Here is a 19,706-nt window from a genome sequence, read left to right on the forward strand (position 1 = left end):
TTTGTCTTACCTGACCACACACACACACACACACACACACACACACCTACACACACACACACACACACACACACACACACACACACACACACACACACACACACACCCAGTAGCAGTTTAAGCATCGACGTGTCTTTCCGTCAGTCTGTCTGCTTCCTTTTTTTCCACTCCAGCACACAGACAGCCCACCTCTCTGTGTCACTTAAACCCACACATACCCCTCAGCTGCTTTTCACCTTAACTCACCTCTCTCTCCTGTCTCCCTCTCTCCCGTCTCTCTACTCTGTCTCCCATCACTCGTCCACCTGAACCCCCCCTCCTGTCTTCTCCTCCCAGCTGATAGATGGACGGGCTGTCCTCCATCTCCACAGCCTCCGCGTGTGTCTGTGTACATTTAAGTCTTCGTGTGATGGTTGGGCTTTGAGGGGAAGACCAGGATTTCCACAGATCAGTGTGTGTCTCTAGGTTTTTTTTTGGCACAAGATTAAGTTTTAAAAGTATCTTGGTAAAGTAAATGACATTTGCGTGATGTATAGTTAGCAGGAGCTCGAGGCTTCTGTGAGCTAATATCATTTGTCTATCCAGATAACAGGCTGCCATCGCAGGCAAAGAACCATGTGGAGAGGATTTTTGTAGATTTGCAAAGTGCAGACAAGGTAGCTATGCCTACAGACTCGTGGGTAACTCTATTACAGTGTCATAACTATCACTTACAATTTCACTCAGAACTACAAGTTATAGACTGCTGGCCTTCAGACAGGCAGGTCTGATGACCAGCACACAACACATAGCACAGAGAACGACCACAGAGCAGCCGCTAAGGAACTTAGCCTTAGTGCAAAGTTAAAGCTTGTGTCGGTGAGTCGGTGCTGACAAACCAGGGCCTCCTTCATAGAGTATGATAATTTACTGCGAGTACTTGAATATTGTAAAAACTTGCCCTTCCCTTTTTCCTAATTTGTTGTCAAATATGTTTCACTTGAAAAATATGTCCCAAAGCCACTCTGGATTTTCACCATCTATTCTTTTCTAAGGTCCCGATCAGACAGAGCGTGTTTTAGCAGCCGGGGGCAGCTTTGTTGTAGTTGTTTTCAATGTGCTTTGCATGCTGCTTTGCGTTGCTGTGCGCCTCGTGTTTTTGGGGAAATGCTCTGAATGCCTTGAGTTGAAAAAACTTCAACTCAAAGCAGAAAAGTGCCCGACATCATTGGCGTTTTTTCTCATTGTCCAGTCGGATGAATGTAGAGGCGGGCCTTCTGTCAGTTTACACAATAACGGTTAGGTTAATGATAGCTAATGATTCGGTGGACGCGCTCTGTCTGATCGGGTATTCCTAAGTATCGGATCGATAGGGAATAAAGGAAGTTATAATGATTAGTCAGATTCTTTACGTTTATATTGCTTTTACCAATAACAAAGCAGTGCGACTTGATCCTTTCATAACAGCATTTAAGCTTCCTGTCCAGAGCGTGATGGCAGAGACAAAAGGACCATTGTGTGAATATGATGAATTATTATTTGCAACATAACCAAAGAGAAAATAAAAGGATAAAAGCAAGTACTAAAAAATGCAAGAAAAATAAGTATTGAATAGAGATATTTACAATAGAAAAATAGAAATGCTGCATGTTAATTTTTAGAATGAAAAAGCTGGAATGTGCAGAATTAAACAGTGTGAAGTAAAGGTGTACTGATTTCTTATACAGCTCTAGTGCTTTTACAAAGTGTATTTTTTGTTGAGGTGACTGCCCGTGTGTACGTGTGAGTCCCTCTGAATGAGTGTATCTGTTGTGTGTGTGTGTGTGTGTGTGTGTGTCTCCAGCTGTTTTTCGTCCCAGAGCAGCGCAGAGAAACCAGGTCAAGTGTCTGCGCCACAGACCAAGGAACCCATCTCCTCCTCCTCTTCTCTCTCCTCTCTGTTCTCCTCTTCACTTCGCTCCTTGTCATCCATGTCAGAGATAGAAGAAGGAACGTCTTTATTGTTGCTCATCTGGACATGAGAACAGACGGTGGACGGTTAGGAATAAAAGACAGTCGTTTGTTGCGCTCAAATTTCAAGATAATATCTGAATACAAAAAAACGGTCAGACTTTTAATTTAAAAAATGAATACGGCTTTGTTTGATTTTTGTTTTGTTTTTATTCGTCAATGCAGTGTTTGTGTATATATCCTTAAGTTTGTTTGTTTGTAGGTTGAGTGTGCCCGTATGATCAGAGCTGTGTGTGTGGGTGTGTATAAATGTGTGTGTGTAGTCCCTAGGCCCTTGATGTTCCCGTGTCAGAACACAGCTGGTGAAGCAGTGCATCCCACAGGGCCTTGAGTTCAGCCAACACACACTCACAGTAACCCTGTGTATGGATATATATCTGTGTGTGTGTTTGTCATCAGCTCCTCTTACTCCCTAAACAGCCACCACATCTGCTTAACTCTCAGTGTTGGATCACCTCATCATACTGAAGCGGTCTGTGGATCTGCTCCCACATTGTAAAGAGACAATCCCCTTTAAAGCACTTCGGCTTTAAGCACAAACCACTTGTTTTTTTTAATATAAAATATGAAACTAATGGGAAACAAAACATCTTCTCAGGTTTAAAGCGTCTTTTCACTGCCCTCTCTGGTTCAAAGTTTCAGGTTTCTTGATTCTTTGACCTACAAACACATCTGGCTGCAGCTTGCAGAGAGGGGCGGGGTCAAATGTAACATCACACCCACAGTGATTGGATCGCTTTAAATGTCCAATTATGGTTGAATTCATGGGCTTGAATTTGGGCAGGCTTAAACAACACAGGCAGACTATGAAAATCACTAACTGGTTAGTTAGCTATGCCAAACTGTTCTTTTGTATTTCATTATTCTCCAGTTGTGTGTTTTAACTTTGTACCTGAATCAGCAGGGAACAGCGATGAACTAAATTTTGCCTTGAATCGATAGGACAGCTGAGAGACAGGAAATGTTGGGAGTAGAGAGTGGGGGATGACATGCACCAAATGATCAGCAGAGCGGGAGTCGAACCTGCAATCAGTGCAACGAGGACTGTAGCCTCTGTATATGATAAGATAATCTTTTATTGATCCCCGGGGGGGAAATACGCCTGCTCTACCAACTGAGCTAAACCAGCGCCCCATAAAGGGATCATTTTGATATTAGATGTTGTTTCACTCATTATTAAACATATAATAATCATGAAAGTAGCAGTTTAGCAGTTTTGAGCTAGCATCGTTAGCTTCACAGATCTATTTAGCTAGTTCTCGCTATAGGCCACATAACTCCACATTTCTTTTTCAGTCTATTGGTGTCAGTAAGCTTATTGTTGTGAATGCAACATTCATTTAAAGCGGGTTGTGGCGTTGTTCTCCATACACCAACCATCACTGGTTGAACGCTCACAGCTTGCATCCAATAACAATTGACCCAGGGTGGATGAGATTGGATGTTCACTTAATACCTGCCCTGTTCTGCAGGCTTGCAGCCAGGCAATCCTCCTGATTTGGAATGAGTGATAAGCCTTAAAAATAGAAGCCAAATTTCCAGCTATGAAACTACGGTCTAACTCTATGGCCATCTGCTGTTCTCACCCTGACAGAGATGGGAGTCATTTCTCAGGATGAAAAAGATGATTTAAAACAAGCTTTTATTCTTAAAGCCCAGAACGCTGTCTGCATAAATATGAGACTGTTTGCTGCTTGATAAATAGAGATCCCCCAGGTCAGCAGAAGAGACCTTAACATACCAGCACTTAGTTTTCCTAATGGCCGTTTTGTTTTAACAGATGATGTTACATTGATTATCATCAGCAGGGGGGTTGTAGGGTACAGGGTCAGGGCACAGGGGGCATTAGACGGGCTGAGTAGCAGTGTTTCTGGTTTAACATATCACTGCCAGCTGCCTCCCAAATCCCACGTGGAGACACGAGAACCCATTTGACTTCGGTCCGGTTTCATATCGACAGAAGCTTCTTGTCATATTTGAGAATGAAGCTGCCTGTGTGGGCCACGACTAGCACGGTGTGTGTGTGTGTGTGTGTGGGTGTGGGTGTGGGTGTGGGTGTGTGTGGGTGTGTGGGTGTGTGGGTGTGTGTGGGTGTGTGTGGGTGTGTGTGTGTGTGTGTGTGTGTGTGGGTGTGTCTTAACCGTTTGTAGTCGTACTGAGTCTTTTTCCCAGTGCGCTTATGGATGATGTTGGTATCACACTGTGTGTTTGTGTGCATTTATGTGTGTTGCATGTTAATATTAGCAAACACTGTTGTGATCTCTTGTTTTGTGTACATCTCTTTAGTGAGTGTGTGTGTGTGTACGTCTGTCAGGTGTGTTATTTTTGTGTGTGTGTGTAGCCCTCGGGTTCAGTCTCATGTTTCTCCCTCACTGGTCTGGTCAGTAGTGTCAGCACTCGGCACTGTTCCACTGCTGTCTCCTTTCTTGTCTCCCTCTTATATCACTCCATCCTTCATCCTTCTCTCGCTGCTTCATCCGTTCCTCCTCCTCCTCCCTGGGGAGCCTCCTCACCGCAGCAGTTGAGGCGTTCGATAGAAGCTTTTAGTTTACATCTGCAGCACACGAGAGCTGACGTGACACCATGATCCACTGTGTGTGTGTGTGTGTGTGTGTGTGTGTGTCTTCGGTGTGTGTGTGTTCTGGGTCTCACTTTTCTGTTTACCGGAACCAATGACACTAAGCTGCTGTTTGCTGTGGTTAGCACATCCAGCTCACTTAATCTTTTGTATGTGTGTCTTTTTCTGTGTGTGTGAGGGAGAGAGAGACAGAAAGAGAGAGTGTGTTTTCCACAAGAATCTGAATCTGACTTTATATCTTCACCCAAACCAAGCACAAAATCCCACAAGTAGTTATTTAAACCAATAGGTGCCTTAGAAAAGTCATGGGTTGCTCTCTGACTACATCTAGTCTGACAATCAGCCACTCCTCCTGCATGTCGTGTGTGGCGTGGATGTTATATTACTGCTGCTAAGTGTTACACATTTAAGAATTTGATCAAGCTTTGGGTGCCATATTTCACTTCTTCAGTTCCCTCTAAAGTCATATTAGCAGCTGATGCGAGGTCAAACAAGCCTGACCAAAAACACATATGCCGACATCAGTTCTGTTTAGTCTTTTAACCCATCACCACAGAGGTCCTTTTTTCCTCTTCTATGATAACACACACACACACGCCCAGCTCCTAAATCTGGGACCCTAGAGATGGCAAGCAACACAGCCCCAGTTTTGAAAAAGTTGTTTGTGTTACAATAAGGACACTACATCAGTTTATTTACATATGTGGGTTGCGCTACCTACTTGACATAAGATTTGTCAGACACATAACTTAAGAGAAGTCAACCTTGATTTTTGGTTTTTACACGGACTGTAAATGCAGACTCCTGGGTAAAGTCTTGTGTTTGTATGACCCATTCAACCTCCCTGACTGGCAACCTAAAACGGACTCTGTCGCTCTTTTTCTAGGCATGGGTATTTCAATCAAAAATACTATTTGATATTGATTGGGAACTATTTGACTATAAGTTTCCGAATCTCACTATGCGCAATTAATGACTATTCAAATATTCGCAATGAATGACCTCCTTTCATTACGTCAACGGCAACTTTTAGAACACACCTTCAGTCTCTCTGGTTATTTCACTCACATGATTAACAGCAATACATTAAATACACACATTATTAATATGCTGATGAATATTTATATGTCTCGTGTGCACAATTAGAGTGATGTACAATGTACTCATACTTTGTGTGTGTGTGTGTGTGTGTTATGGCTGCTCCTCTGCAGACAGCATTAAATATTCATCCACCTGCTCGTATTTCTCTCTCTCATCTGTCCATCCACCCTTCGCCTCCTTTCTTCCTTGCCTTCTTCCTCCCCCTTCCTTCCTTTATGAATCCTTCAACTTTCCTTTCTTCCTTCCCCCCTTCCTTTTCTCCTTTATCAACCTCTTCGTCTAACCAGAAGGGGAAGACTGAGAGATTTGACAAACTTCCTCTTTTGTCCTCTCTTCTATTCCCTCTTTCGATATTAAAGCAAACAGGGATTTTAATCCTTCATTGTCTTTTGGGTGTTGAGTTCAGGGCCTGTAGGGCAACCGTGTGTGTCCTAATATCTGTGTTTCATTTGTGTTTTGTGTTCATTTTTTGTGTGTTTTGTTTAAGGCGAGCATCATATTCTGTTCATGCTGTGAGTGTGTGTGTGTGTGTTTGACAAGAGTAATGTCCTGTCTTCTGTTTGTTGCTCTGGTATCACATCCACACGTCCTCTGGGTGTCAGTGTTTGTAAGCAGGAGATTTATAAAGGAGTTGAACCTTTGTGTGTGTGTGTGTGTGTGTGTGTGTGTGTGTGTGTGTGTGTGTGTGTGTGTGTGTGTGTGTGTGTGTGTGTGTGTGTGTGTGTGTGTGTGTGTGTGTGTGTGTGTGTGTGTGTGTGTGTGTGTGCGCGCTGTGTTGTATGTAAACCTATCCGAGCACAGCGAGGGGAAATTTCAGCCCAGGCATTGATTTGGCCCGGGCCTGTTTCAGGGTCACTGTGATGTCAGCGTTTGTTTTATTATTGCTGTTTTTGTCTGCAGCTTTTGATTCAACACAACAAGACGACATCAAACCTCATTGATCTCTATGGGAAGATGACCCGCTGCATATCAAAATAACAGCAGGATATAGCTAAAGGACGTTGACTTTAAACAGTAGAAAGTTGTAGATAAAACACATTGCTACAACAAGATAACAGTATTGTTTAACCTTTATAAATCTGGCTTTTCCTTCTCTGCATGTGTCTAAAATCCACATTTTATTCTTCTTCTTCTCAAAATCTACTGTGTCCATCATCTGTGTTTGAGCATGTTGGTGTTTTCAATTAGCACAAAGCACGAAGTGCGTCCTGAACTGAGGATAATGCGGGTGCTGTTGGTGTTGCACTTATTTGTCATAAACCAAAAAACTGGACAAAGTATTGTTTTAACCCGAGTTAGCACTTTATGAGAAGTCAGAAGAGTAACACAAAGTTTTTAAAAGGTTTAACCTAATTTCTCAACAATCCGTCTAGTAATGTAACAACTAATACTAATACTGAAGATAGTTTTAACTAAAGGGTCCAAACCTGCATTATCGATAATCAGTCAGCCAAAACACTGTGAGATGCCTCCTCTTCCATAGTGTCCTCTGCACCTTTCTCACCCTTCTCTGTTTGTAGTTTTCCAGCTAGATTGCAAAACACCGAGGTTGAGACTAGAAATCCAAGAAGAAATAGCCTGAAGTTCTTACTGACAAACAACTATGTCCCATGACAGAGCTGGTGCAGGAAAAACAACAGATTTTGCAGCTGCAGAGACACAGAGAGAACTGCAGAGGCAACAACTGCAGGCATTTTCCCCACTATATACCAAACTGGGGTATATATGGTTGGAAAGTGTTGAACAATCCCTTTAATGACTGTCAAGCAACAGCATGAAAACTGCTGAAAATGTTTAATGAGATAGAAGTGAAAACATGTTAGCAAGACTTTTCCTCTACACTAGCAGAGTGACTTGTTGCCCTTTCATCCACATCTGCTCCTGTTTGCTCTGGTTCTTCATGTTAGGCTGCTGATAACATTCAGTTTGATTTAAATGTTGATCTGACATCTATTTTACTTGATATACCGCAAAATCTGGAATATAAGTTGCACCGCAATATAAGGGAAAAAGGTTTTCGGTAATCGGCCGGGCCGATATTCGGCATTTTGACGCATATCGGCATCGGCCATTTTTTAAAAATGTTTTAAAATTTGTATTTATTTATTTTTTAATCCGACGGCCGTTAAGAGAACAATTTAAAACTGGGTTATTTTGGCTCTGATGCATATGCTTAAAGGCATTTAAACAAAGTGAAGTGTTGTAGTTTGTATTATTCAAAAGTTTGACAACAATATTTTCACTTTTACTGCAAATGAATATCGGCTTCAAATATCGGTTATCGGCCTCCTTGACTACTAATAATCGGTATCGGTAGCGGCCCTGAAAAAAACATATCGGTCTATCTCTACTATTTATGAATAAAAACGTGTATACAAGTTATTTCAACACTATTATAATTCATTCTCTTTAAAAAACACACCAAAACACACACAAATTACAGCCTACCAATTGTTTTCACCATGTCGTGTTTGCAATCCTGCTAGCTACCGGTGCTGTAGCTAGTGGTAGCTGGCAGCCTACGGTAACGTTTATAGTTCTGTGGATGGAGGCAGCAGTGGCGATCATGACGGTGCATCAAGTTAGTTTTCCTCACTTAAAACAGCGAGGAAAACACACAGCAGCACTGCGGCTCGGACCCAGAAACTCTTTAACATAGCGTAACACAATAAAATACCTCTCTGCATTTTATACTGGCACCAGTATAAAGGACTCATCCCACTTTTAGATGAATTTTACGGTAGATATCATGTTGTCCAAGCCCAGATCATATAGTTGCTGCTTATATACAGTGCTCTTAAGATGTGGCACATACAGTATGTTGACCTGACCTGACTGCCTGACAGTAGCATCAACTCTGACAATCAGCTGGCCTGAGGCTTTGTATTGACATTCTTTCACACATAGTGGAGCAGCCCGGGTAGCTACAACACTAGCACCTTTTACAAAGACTCTCTGAAAGGGACACGAATGTGCTTCTAGTGAGTGACAAAGCTCCGCCACGCTCCTCAGTCCTCCCAGCAGAGACACAGAACGTCTGAGATCAACTGGTCGAGCCCAGACTAGCAGCGCTGTTCTCTCACCATGCTACGCTGAGTGGCGCTGAGTCAGTTAATCCCATCTCCCCCTAATGCAAGTCACATACTACGTGGCCATGTCTCCTACAGATATGCGAAAGTCCTTTTTGTTTTTAAATCTACCTGTTCTCTTTAATCTCTTCTTTTCTCAGACATCTTCCTCTTACACTATCTGTTCCTCTGTCACCAATGTAAGGGATTGTCTCTCTCTCTCTCTCTCTCTCTCTCTCTCTCTCTCTGTCTGCTCGTCTGCGTACATGTCTGCCACCCTGTCTATCTGTCTTCTGAACTCTCTCTCTCTCAACCCGTCTATCTGCCTTGATCTCTCAGTTCACCCATCTCTCTTCCTCGTAGTCTCTCCCTCTCTCTCTCCCCCTGCCTGTCGCTCTGTCACTCAGCCTCAGTCCCGCTGCCCGTCTCTCTTTTACTCTCTCTCTCTCTCTCTGTCTGTCTGTCTCTCGGGGTTGTCGCCGTGGGTCTCTCTGTCAGGATTACACGGCGTCAGGTTGGCCAACATGGACGCCAGTGGTGGGGAAACAAAATGTTCCTCTGAGCACAAAGCCGCCCTAATCCGCTCTCCTCATCCCCCACAGCACAGCCTGATTACAGAAAGCCGGTCGGCAGGCTGACAGACAGACAGGCAGTAAGACGGACAGACAGTTAGACAGGGAGGTCTGCAGTGAGTTTATTGGCTTGTCGCCTGACTGACTAATTGGCCTACTAAGTGGCTAACTGACCCCTCAGCTTACCTGGTTGCCTGCTGGCTGATTGGCTGTTAGCCAGGTCTCTGTCCAGGTTTTTTGACTCAGTGAAAGCTCGGCTGACGACCTGCCGGCTCACTCGATGACTCCTCCACTTAATGACTTATGAAGTAGATCTGTTCATCTGGTCATTTGCTATGTGTGCACTATTGCAAAAGCAGATTGTAAATGATTTACAATGAAAGTACAATCATTTAAAGTGTAACACTGATCCCTCTCAGACACAATATAGATAGCTTAGCCTCCCCAGCCCTCTGATGTCACCTTCTGAAACTTGTTTTTAGCTCGTTTTTTTGTCTTTTCTTTTTATTTCTAAGCAGATTTATAGAGTTAAATGAGGAAGCGTATATTAAAAAGAATCTAAAAGTATGTCTATCATGTCTGTGTCCTCAGATCTGATCAATTTATGACTCAAATAATGTTTGACATTTGTTGTGGAAATCTGTCTTAATATTTTGTCAGCATTTCCTGCATATTCAAGTGTGGCATTTCTTAATGGTCATCCTTATCAACATTTATAAAACCTTAGTTTTTCCTCCAGTGTGCAAAATCTGTGTAGTTAAAATGATTTTACACCATCTTGATGAGGAGCTTACTGATCAAATATCTAACCCGGTTCTTTGCGTGGCGATGTCTTTACAAAGATAAGATCTAAAATTTGAGTTGTGATGGTTTTTGTTTTCTGCTTTCTCATTTCAGCCTTAACTGCCTACACGTACCTCACCATCTTCGACCTCTTCAGGTGAGTCTGTTCTGCTCTAAAGAAACTCGCACTAATGTTCAAGCGTTAAAAAAACATAGATATTCTAATTTTGAATTATTATTTACGTGTTTTTCAAGCAACAAAACACAGCTGGTTTCATCCTCTTGTATTGTGTTTGTAAAACTTTAAAGATATGATGGCAAATTTTTGACTGTGAAAAAATCACAGTCAGATGTGATTAACACTCAGGCTGCTCAGCCGGGCCGCTGCTTTCTGAAAAATTAATCCTGGATTATTATGAATAATAAATAAATTAAGCAAGAAGTGAACTCTAGCTGACCTCTCTTATTTAAATGTTCTACCACCAGCCTCTCACTGACTCTGTGTCTCCTTACCATCTTATGTAACTGATTTTGCTCCTTCCCTGTTGTCTGTCCTCCCTTCTTCCCTCCTCCCCCCTCACAGTTTGATCACCTGTCTCATCAGTTCCTGGGTGACCATGAAGAAACCCAGTCAAGTCTACTCCTTCGGGTAAGTTCATCTGCATACTACAACGTACTGATCAGTCTCTGAGACAAACACTTGACTGTCTTACTTTGATTCAAGTACACACGACACATCAGCCAGGAAGTATAGACCCTTTCCATAAATCTGACGGCAATCCTATTACCAGTCACACTTTTATTAACTTGAACACAACAAGTGTGAACTAAATGCCGTAGATTCAACATTCACCTTGAGTTTGATTTTAGAATTTGCCTGACACTGTTGTAAAAGTCTCAATGTTCAGATTTTCCTGACAAGAAACTTAGGGTGAAAACAAAGTGGATCTTCTGCACAATTCCACACTAAGTCAATGCAAAGGCACAAATGTCAGGACCAAGCCAACCACTGCAGTGAGAAGTGTTCATGACGTCATGAAAGCCTATAAGCGTTGAAATTGTCCTGATGTCCTGAGATCGCATCAGAGTCTTTTTAAAAGGTGTCAGCATGCTCTGTCTTGTGGACAGACCTGAAAAAAAGAATGGTATTCATTTTTTTACACATCTCAACATAATGTCATACTTTGGGCAAACCATACACCCTGTTCATTGTACCCACACAGCAAAACCTTTTATTTTATGTTCACACTGCTGTAGTAAGCCTTCAGTCACTGTTTGAATTAGATACAGTGAAACTGCTACCAACCTGAGACAGATGGCGGGGGTTTTCCCGCATTGAGGATTTTTTGTCGCCCCCCCCAAAGAGGTTTAAGCCAAAGGAAAATCACAAGCACTAAAATCATAAGAATTGAGAATTGAGGGGAAAAAAAGTCAAATCGTCTCTGCATCTGATTCTGCAGTAGGCTACATCAAACTGTTGGACAAACAGAACGTAAACTAAAAGAACGTGTCTTTGACTTCTAGTCGTCAACTCATCCACAGCCACTATACAGTATTTCACACATGCGGCTGACGCTGCATTGTTTTGACTGAAACATTTGACTAAACATTCCATAAGGCAAGAACGCTTCTGACAGGATAATCTCCTCTTGCATGCTATTATTGTAAAAGGCCAACTCTGAAAATTGTTCCGACCTGATTCTCCGGACATTGTAAGCTAGCAAACTTTTTTGGAAGACCGACAACAGGTCACCACTCAAACTGTTGCTGCATGAAAGCGTCAGCAGCGGCACCATCACGCCTATTTGAAAAGTTAATTATCAATACACTGTAGTTGCCAACACATTCTCTGTCAATCGATTGACTTATAGTTTCAGCTTAACTCGTACATTTTCTGAGGAAAAATCTTAATATGCAAAGTTACTAGTAATGTTATCGATGTAATAAGAAGTTATATATCTCGGTCTGAAATGTTGCTGAGTAGAAGTTGCATAAAATGTATAAAATAAAAAGTGTAACTTGAGTTAATGTACGTTTCCGCCACTGACTGTCTCCCTTCTCCAAACTCCACATCCCTCTTCCCTCCTCCTCTTCAAATGTTGTATGTCATTAATTTTTTTAACCAGTTTTTTAAATTGGGTTTTCATTTACTACTGTAAATGTACTCAAGCATAATAGTCATTTTTTGCAAATGATCAGAAATAACAGGAAAATGCTCAGATATCTGTCAAATAAAGTAACAGACTTATTGCCTTTATTGTACGCAAATCGATTATGCTGTTATGCGTCGCAAACCCCCCAAAGGCCCATTCTGAGCCAGGAAAAACCCTGAGCTGGGCAGGTGCCCTGCAGCTGACACTGAACGCTAATTGCTGGTTTCCATCTAAGAAATCCTGGAACTGATCCTAGCTAACAGGTCATCACACTGGATTAACCAGTGATTAACCTCCACCAGGTGAAAGGTGTAGTAAATTAATCCAGACACAGTTCCTGGAGAAGAAGGTGAAATTCAATTAGCTGTGTGTGCGCGCCTCCAGGCGACGATAAGAACCCAGACGTAGCAGTGTTTGGTTTTCTGGGATTTCAGGGAGGGACAGTATTCATGGTTTGTGTTTAACCAACAGGAAATAACCACAAATGATTCTGCGGTCAGAGTTGTGATTTTGAAAAATATCCTGAACTAATCAGAATAGAAAGTCCAAACTGAATGTCTCATCATTTAATGCCTGTGCATGTTGGAAAATGGTACCACAGCTTTGATCTTAGGTGACCTTATAGAGTTACATCGTCGATGGTGCCATTAATCCATTCTGTACTGACAGATACTGTATATATTTAGATATCAGTATCACAAGCTTTCAGTCAAAGCTCCATCTGTGTTTGTTTATGTGCTCTCATTGCCTGCTGTCCAGTTACCACACACACACACACACACACACACACACACACACACACACACACACAGAAACACTGTAAACACAGATGTAGCAGCGACAGAAAAGCTTCCGTTACTGTTGTCTAGATCATCTGCCCGACTCATACTGTGTGTCTGTGTTTGTGTGTGTGTGTGAGTCAACAGACCTTACAGCGTATTTGCAGCTGACAGGTGACCTCTGACCTTGAGGTGTGGAAGAGTGGTGATCAAGTGGAAATCTGCTTTTCAGCTTCACTTAGCTCTCATAATGCCTGTGTGTGTGTGTGTGGGGGGGGGCATCTTTGCATGCATGTGTGTTCACTTGTGTTTAATGTTGGTGCTTGTGTGTGTTTTGAGTTAATTGCCTGCAAGTAACAGAGCGACAGCTCAGCAGCAGATTTTGCTGTTTAACTAGCCAGGCTGTCCTGGAATTAGTCGGATCCTCTTCCACCTCAACTTTTTTCTCTTGTGTTGTTCAGAGTTGCAAGTTGTCAAATCTGTTTCGGGCCAAATTTAATGAGAAATCTGTGTTCTCTCTGCATAAATTACTACGAGTAAAAGGGCTGAAATACACCCGATCATCAACTAAAAGTGCTTGTGTTTGCCACTGGCAAGCTCCGATTGTTTTTCCTATTGTTTGACGAGATTACAGAAAGGATCACTACAGAGGTAGACCCTTTGTCAAAAAATAAAACCTTTTTTTAAACCGGAAACAGTCGCTACATTGCTCCATCAAAAACCACCAGGCTACATTAACAATCACAGTGATTTTACCTTGCAGAATACAGGGATTACTGGTCTAATGCTGCCTGGATAAGTCAGGCTGTTTGTTATGTTGTGACACTGGTGTCTTTAATGGTTGTGATCCAACACAGTATATGTGTACACACAATAACACAAAGTAACAACAAAGTAATGGATTGAGGCAGAGGCAGACCAGCAACACCTGTGTTCTGCAAGGTAAAATGACTGTTTTTCCCATGAACTCTGGTGGCAGTTATGAGAGCAATTTAATGGCTCTATCTGCTTTCAAATAAACAACTTACACCATGACCAAAATCTGTTGTAAGACAGTTAAACCATTAATCAGTGTTTTGAAATAAAAAAATAATCAGGATAATGTGATCAGTGAGCGCGAACCAAATGTACAAGGCGATTGATGGATTACGTCCATGTCTTGAGCCGAACTGAACAGACCCTGATTATATTACATATGTGAAGTCGTTCTTCTGCTCATATTTTGAGGAGGTTTAAAGATTTATTAAAGTTTTATTTTTTTTACAGAAATTAGTAGAGGCAGTAATAATGGACCACCATCACCTTGCAATGAGTCAGTACCCAGCAGACGGCAGGTTTCCTCTGTGGCGCCCATTTAGATTATCCGCTGCCTGTTGGTAGTACAGAGCTTGACCTTTGACCCAGCAGCACAGAGGCGATCAGGCCAAACAGCGGGCACTAAGTGTTGGAAGAGAGAGTATATGTGTGTGTGTGTGTGTGTTCATCCTCCATCCCCAGTAAACATAGACAACCTATTAACCTATAGGTGTCTGCTCATTGGGTCATCGGTTGGACAAATCGTCTCTCTTGCAGTCACACACAAGAAACTGGGACCATGCCTTAACAAGCTTTTAACACTTACGCACACGCAGACACACACACACACACACGCAATATTGTAGATGGTGGTGTGTTTCAACCTTTGCTCAGGCTTATAACAGCTGACATGTTGAGGGAGGGTTTATCATAGGTGTTATGTAATAATATAAAAGCATTGTTGTATTTGTTGAATAAATTGGGCGTCTTTAAACGACACAGCAATAACTTCATTAGTTCTGAAAATGTTTGGGCATACTGTAAATTGGTGTTGTAAAATATTAATAATGCAACCCTGAACTAACCGAGAGGTGGTTAATTTTTGTAACCATTAAAGGTTGTATGAAGAAGAAAAAAATCATTGCCACACAGAGCTCACTGTATGTAGATCTGACGGCTCTCTTAAAAAATGAATGTATCCTTACGCTCCCCTCCTCACCCTCCTCACCCTCCTCACCCTCTGCATATATGTGGTGATACGTCTTGTATAAATTCTCTTATCTTGCACAGCCGCTCTCAGTTTAGTTGTTTCCCTGCTGCTGCAGAGACACAGAGCATGAGATCACTGACAGTCAGCGTCAGGTTTAACCCCCATCAGCTCAGCAGACCGCTCACTGAGACAAAGCGGCTCATCCAGGGCAGACTGAGACAAGGTCGACCCCCCGACCTTGTGATGAGGTCACGAGGTCGGCAACTGTTACAACTGTTACAACTGTATACTGGCGCTCTGTTAGTGGTGTCTGCTTGTGGCGTGTGTTATATAAGATGTATGTAGATACTGTGGACTGTTGAAATTCATGAACAAGTTTGTTATAAATACTGAGGGGATAAGAAAACACCCTCTGCTACACTAATTAATGGTTAGATTAAGCAGCAGCTAAAGCTTTTCTTTATTAACTCTTAAAGATAAATTAATCCAAATACTATTTAGAATTTAGACACGTAGATTTCAGCATGCAGGCATTCTTAACAATATAAGATGACATAATAAAGTTATGATAAAATTTGTTTATCTTTAGATTTCATTAAATTTAATTGGTCTGCATGTGAATGTGGCACAACATGTTTGGACTTAAGTGATTGCAAAGCTTTGAATGGATGGTGTTTGGATTATTATGGATTAAATAAAAGGACTTGTCTCATATTAATTAATGTAGTTGAGAACATGCAGGGCTGCTTTTACCAAGTTGACGACATCATCATAATTTTGATCAGTAATGTAAAAGTCACATTAGGCTAAGATCCTGTGTGTGAGCATTTAGGTTGAACAAATATCTCCTTAAGCTTGAAACTTAGTAGTTAATTTTAGCCTGGAAGAAGGGAGATTCTGAGGGGCGTTTATCTAACGTGAAGATTTGTGGTTAATAGAAGATTTCCCCCCCTGGTTTTTTACAAGTGTCACAGACAGTTTGACACTAACTTGTTTGCTTTCAGTCTACAGAGTTTTCTGGAAGTCGTGCCTGGATATGTTATCGTCGTCTCTTTTAAATAGAGAGAGACAGTCGTGCCTCTAAAAGTTCAATAAGAGAGTAAGAGTTGCGCTCTTTTTCTAACCATCTGAGAGGCTTCCTTAAACTGTGGAAGCCTCCTGCAGGTGTCTGTCTGTCGCCCCTCTAACACATGCATTGCACTTCTGAAAAATGACACAGAATCCCTTTACCTACACATTAGCTGCTTTTACACTGCGGTTCTGCCTCTGCGCCGTAACGAAGCTCCGCCGTCATGCAGCCTTTGTCGGACCACGTAACGCCTAGTGTTTGATTTTACACAGTGTTCCGGTGTTGCGGAAGTTTTTTACATTGATGCTGTTTCGCCTTTGTTGCTACCTCTGATGCTGGCTCAGAGGCGGATTGACTTCACCCCACCATTCAGCCTCAATGCATTTTACAGAACGTAACAGAGGCGTAATAACCCCGACTTGAACTGGCAGTGTAAAAAGGGCTATTAAAGATTTGTTATAGTGATATTAACACAGAAACAGTCAGCATTCTCCTCTATTTCATCATCCTGCACGTTATTCAAAGACACCCCCCCCCCCCACCCCACACACACACACACACACACACACACACACACACACACACACACACACACCTATATCAAACAGCATCCAGTTGTCAGCATGTGTCTCACATGGAATATCTCCTGCTGAGTGAAACTTGTGTGAAAGGGCAAGGCCAAACACTGCAGGGACCCGACTGTACTAAGATTGTCTGGATTTGTATGTATGTGACAGCGACTTGTGTTTGGAAGCTAAAGTGGCACAGTGTTGAAAGGCTAACAGACAGACTTGCTTGTACACACACACACACACACACACACACACACACACACACACAAACTGCCATTTTCCCTGAATGAATAAAATATGAATTTGAAGTAGCTCATCGAGATTAATCAAGTTTATTTTCAATTACGATTATGCCTTCCAATAATTAGGAACCCAGAGAATCCATCCATTATAATCGTGCCATGTTTCATTGCCAGTGATGTTGTGTCTTGTGTTATTAATTCAATGCACTTCTTATGTTTGTACATCTCTGCATTTACAACCAATCACCCAGAGTCTCTGCCCGCTTGTTGTGGTCCTGTTGATCTTGGACCAGGCATGGCTGCTCTTTAAATAAATAAGTGATTTGTGGTCAGGAGTTTGTGCAGATGGTTTGCTGACTGTGGATAACACTGTCTCCTGTTGCCTTCCTCTCTTTTTCTCTCCAGGTTTGAAAGGTTGGAGGTTCTGGCAGTTTTTGCCTCCACTGTTCTCATCCAGCTGGGAGCCTTGTTCATCCTGAAGGAGAGGTGTGTGTTTCTCACTTGCTCATACTCACACAAAGTACATGAAACTTTAAAGGAGACAAGGATGTAAAAATAAGACTTAGTCAGGATGTGGAGCCAGATTAAGATCCCATGTCAGTATCTTTGTCCCTGTCCTTGTTTTCCATCTTTGTCTCACTCACGTCTTTCTTGATTAAAATTTCAATTATTCTCTTCACATGACTCGGCGCAACTACTGAATTAATTTTTCCAGAGCGATACACAAAATATTTCCAATTGTTTCTTTCTCTTCTCGACTCGGGGTGCATGTTTTGTGTCCCTTCTCAGCTCTACTTGGCTTTCTAACAAAGGAAAAAATGCAGTAATTGGACCCCAGGATATTCTGTTCACATCTGCCGCTTTTTATGTAACAACAAAAGGTTTATAACTTTTCTCATTCAGATTATTCAACAACAGTTTTCATGCCAGGATGTTGTCTTTGAATACAGCTTCATAGTACCCAGATAGTTTTGTAGCCTATATATTTTTTTCATTTTGAATCAAATTTGTTATGTTGAATTGTCTGACTGTACTTATATAGCACTTTTCTCGTCTTCCGACCACTCAAGGCAGCTTTTACACTACATGTCAAATTCACCCTTTCACACACTGATGGCAAAGGCCTAAGTGCCAATCTCCAGTCAGATCTATGCCCGTTCATATGCCATTGGGAACAATTTGGGGTTTAGTGTCTTGCCCAAGGACCCTTCAACATGTGGCTGTTGCAGTCAGGGATCGAACCCCCAACCTTCCGATTGAGAGACGACCGACTACCACTGAGCCACAGCCGCCTGAGTCGATCGTTTAATGTGTCCATTAACTGATCTACCAAAAACCTTTTAATGTGATCTATCTTCCCAGATCGTTCATGTTTTGTAATGGACCGAATGTAAAAAGAAGCAATACACTGCATTCATAACATCTAATATTCTTTATAGATAAGAGCCTATAAAGAATAACTGCTCTCGCTAAATTGCTTTTGAAGTCATTAAGACATTTAAAACAAAACTGAATAGAACAGATTTTAACCTGATATCATGAAATTATTTAATGTAAAAACAAACAAAGATCTGTCCTGATTTTCTGTCGAATCTGTTGACAACACTGTCTGCACCATCTGAGAACACACACGCGCTTTAAAGGGGTGGTCATGGATTTACTATTAAAGGAAAGGAGTATTCGCGCATGTGTGTGTGTGTGTGCGTGAACTTCTGAATTTTTTAGGGCTGTGGGAATGTCACTGCCTGGCTATACACACACACACACACACACACACACACACACACACCCAGTTACCTCAGGCGTCCTGTGTGGGGTTGTCTTGCGGTCAGTTCTCAGGCAAGGGAGGGGTAATTTCCAGTATTGCAACACACACACACACACACACACACACACACACACACACACACACAAATGCAGGTCAAGCAGCTGGCAATCTGCCTGCGAACACTTTCATATGCAGACACATAGTGTGTGTGTGTGTGTGTGTGTGTGTGTATGCTTATCTACTCAACTGAAAACTTGCAGAAACTTCATTGATTATAAATGTGTTTATTTTACTTCATAAAGCTGCAGGTGAGAAACGCTGCCAAACGTAGTTCAGATCAACAGTTAAATAAGAGTTAAATAATAACTCAAGGTCTGTTAAAATGTAGGTTAAGCCAGCAACAGTAGTGAGACTTCACTCTGGCCTTAAACTGACTGAAACACATTTAAACCCTGAAGGATTTAAACACAGCTTCCCTTTGTTACAATGTTACAATGTTACAATTTAATTGAGCAATTCTTGATATTAATAAAATTGTCATACTAATAAGCAACGATGTTTGAACAGAACCTTTAATACAAGAAGTAGAGCTCACAGTCCCTAACTATGAGGAAATACATGCATCAAGTTCTTTACGTGGAAATATAAATAGAATAAAGAACAGGGACAGAAAGCAACAGTAACGGGATATAAGATGGAAAAAATAGATATCGTAAAATCAAGCAAAAAGTGCGGCTCTGCATAGGTACAAAGCCAAAAAAGATCAGTTTCAGGTTTTAACTGAAAATATAATGCCCCATGATATCAGTAGAAAGTGTGTTCAATAGGCTGTGGGTTGTCCTGATACTGGTATCGATATCAACCTGAGATACGGCCTAAAATGTGGAGTTGAGTTTTGGCAAGCTTGTTGTAAATACACCGATCCAGGACCATTTACATGACGTAAATTATCATGTGACAATAACAACGACGGTGTGCTGCTAACAGAGAGTTTGATGGGTTTTTTTTACAATGGTAACAAAGGGAT

At 41.7% G+C, this 19,706-nt stretch overlaps 1 protein-coding gene across 1 annotated transcript in view; it reads left to right on the top strand.

Annotated features, from left to right (window-relative positions):
• Positions 1-19,706, top strand: part of slc30a6 (solute carrier family 30 member 6) — a 68,332-nt gene that overhangs the window by 19,129 nt on the left and 29,497 nt on the right. Inside the window, exons 5-7 of the mRNA XM_069658517.1 lie at positions 10,206-10,248; positions 10,675-10,740; positions 17,317-17,397. Coding sequence (XP_069514618.1) covers positions 10,206-10,248; positions 10,675-10,740; positions 17,317-17,397 — 190 coding nt within the window. The remainder of the gene's footprint in view (positions 1-10,205; positions 10,249-10,674; positions 10,741-17,316; positions 17,398-19,706) is intronic.

Source organism: Semicossyphus pulcher, unplaced genomic scaffold, assembly GCF_022749685.1.
Source record: "Semicossyphus pulcher isolate SPU_LCO1_2020_fin unplaced genomic scaffold, fSemPul1.0.p SCAF_12, whole genome shotgun sequence".
NCBI classification, from domain to species: domain Eukaryota; kingdom Metazoa; phylum Chordata; class Actinopteri; order Labriformes; family Labridae; genus Semicossyphus; species Semicossyphus pulcher.